Source organism: Acanthisitta chloris, unplaced genomic scaffold (assembly GCF_000695815.1).
Source record: "Acanthisitta chloris isolate BGI_N310 unplaced genomic scaffold, ASM69581v1 C16872679, whole genome shotgun sequence".
Classification (NCBI taxonomy): domain Eukaryota; kingdom Metazoa; phylum Chordata; class Aves; order Passeriformes; family Acanthisittidae; genus Acanthisitta; species Acanthisitta chloris.
Window position 1 is genome coordinate 1 of NW_008703424.1, and position 3,272 is coordinate 3,272.

General features: G+C 42.7%; 1 protein-coding gene across 1 annotated transcript; it reads left to right on the forward strand.

Annotated features, from left to right (window-relative positions):
• Positions 1-305: 305 nt before the first annotated feature.
• On the forward strand, positions 306-2,593 carry LOC103810429 (poly [ADP-ribose] polymerase 9-like; the record flags this gene model as incomplete). The annotated part of the gene is made up of 2 exons (XM_009083325.1): positions 306-345; positions 1,761-2,593. Coding segments are annotated over 2 exons (873 nt in total), but the record flags the coding sequence as incomplete, so codon positions are not given.
• Between the last annotated feature and the right edge of the window lie 679 nt (positions 2,594-3,272).

Genomic DNA, 3,272 nt, shown 5'->3' on the forward strand with positions numbered 1-3,272 from the left:
CCCGCCGCCGCAGGCTGGGACGGGACCCCGCGGCAGGTTTAAGGAACACAACAGTTCCGTTCTCTGTGCTGGCGCTCGGGAAGAAGTGGCATTTCCCAGCTTCTCGCCCCGGCGGGTCAGCCGGAGCCAGAGGTGACAGTGGGTAACTTCACCCGCGGAGCTCTGTGCAGCTCCAGCATAGAAACCTTCGTACAGGTGTTTGAAAAGCTGGTGCTGCCGGTTTGGCTTGCGGCAGAACTGTTCCCGTAGGAAGGCAGCACACCTGGCGGTAACGTGTGCTTTCTCTTCCCTTTTTTTTACGGTAGAGTTACATTCCAGACATCGTGAAAGAGAAGTTCGGTTTAGGTAAGCCTCTCATTTAGCCACTTGCAAAGTGTGTGTCTGTATTTCAGTCGAAAATTGCCAGCTACAGCTAGCAAAATGGAAAACATGAAATAGCCAAAAGCAACCTGAAATGTACCAGTTCGGCATGGTTATGAATGAACATTATCATTCATTACTTCATTGGGATTTGTTTGCATTTCTCTTTTAAAAGTAAGAGCTCAGAAGTGTTTTGATGAACTGGTGTGTGTACTTTCTAAGTGCAAAACGTTAGACTCTCTTTACAAGCAGGTAGCATACCTCGGAGGAAAGTTTGATTAAACTCATACAAATTGATTTAAACTAATTAACTGCTGCATGTAGTACTGCTGACATCTGCCCGGAGAGGGCTGTACAGCCACGGTGATAATGTAAAAACTGCCCCACGTAATTCTTGTTCCCCGAAAAAAAGTGATTTAAAAAGCCTTTCTGAACTCCTAAGTCCCATACAAAGAAAGAAAATGCTTCTGGCCTTTAAGAAGAGCCACAGAATTAAAGCTCAGCAGAAGATCTCTGTGACACAGTCACATGAACGTCCCTCTGCTGGTGTGGCTGTGAGCCACTAATTGCGAAAGCCTGGGACCTTCCTGGCAATCAGGAACAAAATGCTAGGAATGGCCTGGAGAGGGCAGAGGCAAGCTTCAGCCCTCTCAGCTAAACAACCTCGAGCGGAGGAAGTGGTGTTTTCTGCTTTGCAAGCGTTTTGAAGTCCTGATTGTGGTGTGACTTTTCACATTTTGCTTTCTCCGCTGAAGTCGCAGTGTGCAATGCAGCCCAGCGTCATGGTGACACTGCAGCCACTTAACAAAGCCCTGTAACAGTGTCTGTTCCAGAGATGCTCCTCTCGCACCTGTGTGTTCCTTTTTCCTCCTTCTCACCATTTATCCTCAGCCCATTCAGTTGTGCTACTGCGTCAGTCTTTGTGGTTGGTGCTCTAAACCAAATTAAGTTTGGTGGAGTGCTTTATTTTTAAAAAATTCAGATTGTGCCACTGATTCATTGAAGAATGTCCCTGACAATGGCTGTCAGCCTAATGGTGAGGTAAGTAAAGAGTAGGAAAGAGAGAGAGAGAGAACACAAGTACCAGGAGGAGACACAACTAAACTTCCTACTCGGGTAAAAAAGCAAGGCAAACCCAAACCCTCAAGTCACCACAAGCTCAGTGATACTGTTCTTGTCATCTTTTAATGCCTTTCGTTGATTAGCTGGGCTTTCTAAGCCTCTGGAAAGGAGAGAGAGAAGATCAGACTGTGTAGAAAATATTGGTTAGTAATGACAGTAGGATAAAATTGAGAGCCATGAACCACATTTCTGTATAAAAAGCAATGTTTTGACAGTAGTATCTTCTATTTCACTTTATATTCTGTATCCTCCATTTCACTTTATATTCTGTATCCTAGGGCCAAGCTTGGCAATGGATGAGGTCAGCTTGATGATCCCTGTCAATAAAGATACCTATGAAGCTCTTAAGAGAAGAGACAACTGTCTAAATAATCTCATTTCCAAAAAGTTTGCTTGTACATTTGCCTTCAAAAGCACAGCAAGCACTGGTGAAGTATACAGGAAAAGACTAAAGCAGGGAATAGATATTTGTGTTTGTAAGGGTGATCTCAGAAGACACAAGGCTGATGCTTTGGTGAATGCAGCCAATGAAAATCTAGACCATGGAGGAGGTCTTGCTCTTGCCCTTGTGGAAGCTGGAGGGCCAGAAATACAAGAGCAAAGCAAGCTTCATGTTCTAAGATATGGAGGAGTCAAAACTGGCCAAATAGCAGTGACAGGCGGAGGGAAGCTTCCCTGTAAGAAAGTTATTCATGTAGTTGGTCCACAGTGGAATGATCAAAGAAAAGAAACATGTTGTGACCTACTTCAGGAAGCTATTAAGAATGTTCTGAGTTATGTTACTGCTCCAGAAAATGCTATAAAGTCTGTGGCTATCCCAGCAGTGAGTTCAGGCCTTTATGCCTTCCCCCTCCACTTGTGTGCTCAAGTGATTGTAATGGCTATAAAGGAATTTGTTGAGGCAGTTCCACGAGGCTGTCACATGGAAATCCGCCTGGTGAACATCCTCGAGCCTGCAGTAGCAGAAATGAAGGCAGCCTGTGAAAAGTTTTTGGGTGATACCAGCCCACTTGAGCAAACTATGTCAACTTCACCAAGCCAGTCTGTGGCTTACATCAAGCATGAAGGTGTTCGCTTGCGCATTGTGAGAGGACTCCTTGAAGAGCAGAAGGTAAGTCTGTCCTCTGATTTGTAGATCATGGTATTGCCTCAAAGTCTTTCCAGGATTTGGAGCCCAAATCTCATCTCTTGGCCTGATGAGAATTTGCACATAGTAAATAAATTGCAGTGCCAAGAAGTTGTGGTTTGGAGATTTTTTCCTAAATGGGTATTAAACCTTAGAATGTTTTTCTTTTTTTCTTTTTTATACATGCTGTTCTGATATAATAGGAAGCAGCTACAGATATGATGATTAATAATACATCTCAATGTTTACCTTCTTATTATAACATCATGGGAATTCACATTTTATTATGCATTCCCTGGAAATCTACTCTTATTTTCTGCCTTGCTTTTTTTTTCCCCTGTAATTTATATTCCCATAGATGTCACTACAAGAGTTATTCAGCACTGAAACAGCTGAAAATAACTTATACAGATGATGTGCACCTTACTGTTATGCAAGGCATCATTTAAATTGATTGATTTAACTTTTTAACTAGAAAATCTGAAGCAAAATATATGAGCTCAGTCATAGTAATCCAACAGAGCCCTTAGACTGGGAGGTACATCACAGGAATGGCATTTGCTTTTATCAAATACCATATCTTAAAAGAAAAAAGCAAACAAAAACTTTTCTTTTAAAAAGGTGTCTTAATTTAAAAGGGCAGCTGACATGCTGGAGGGAAGGG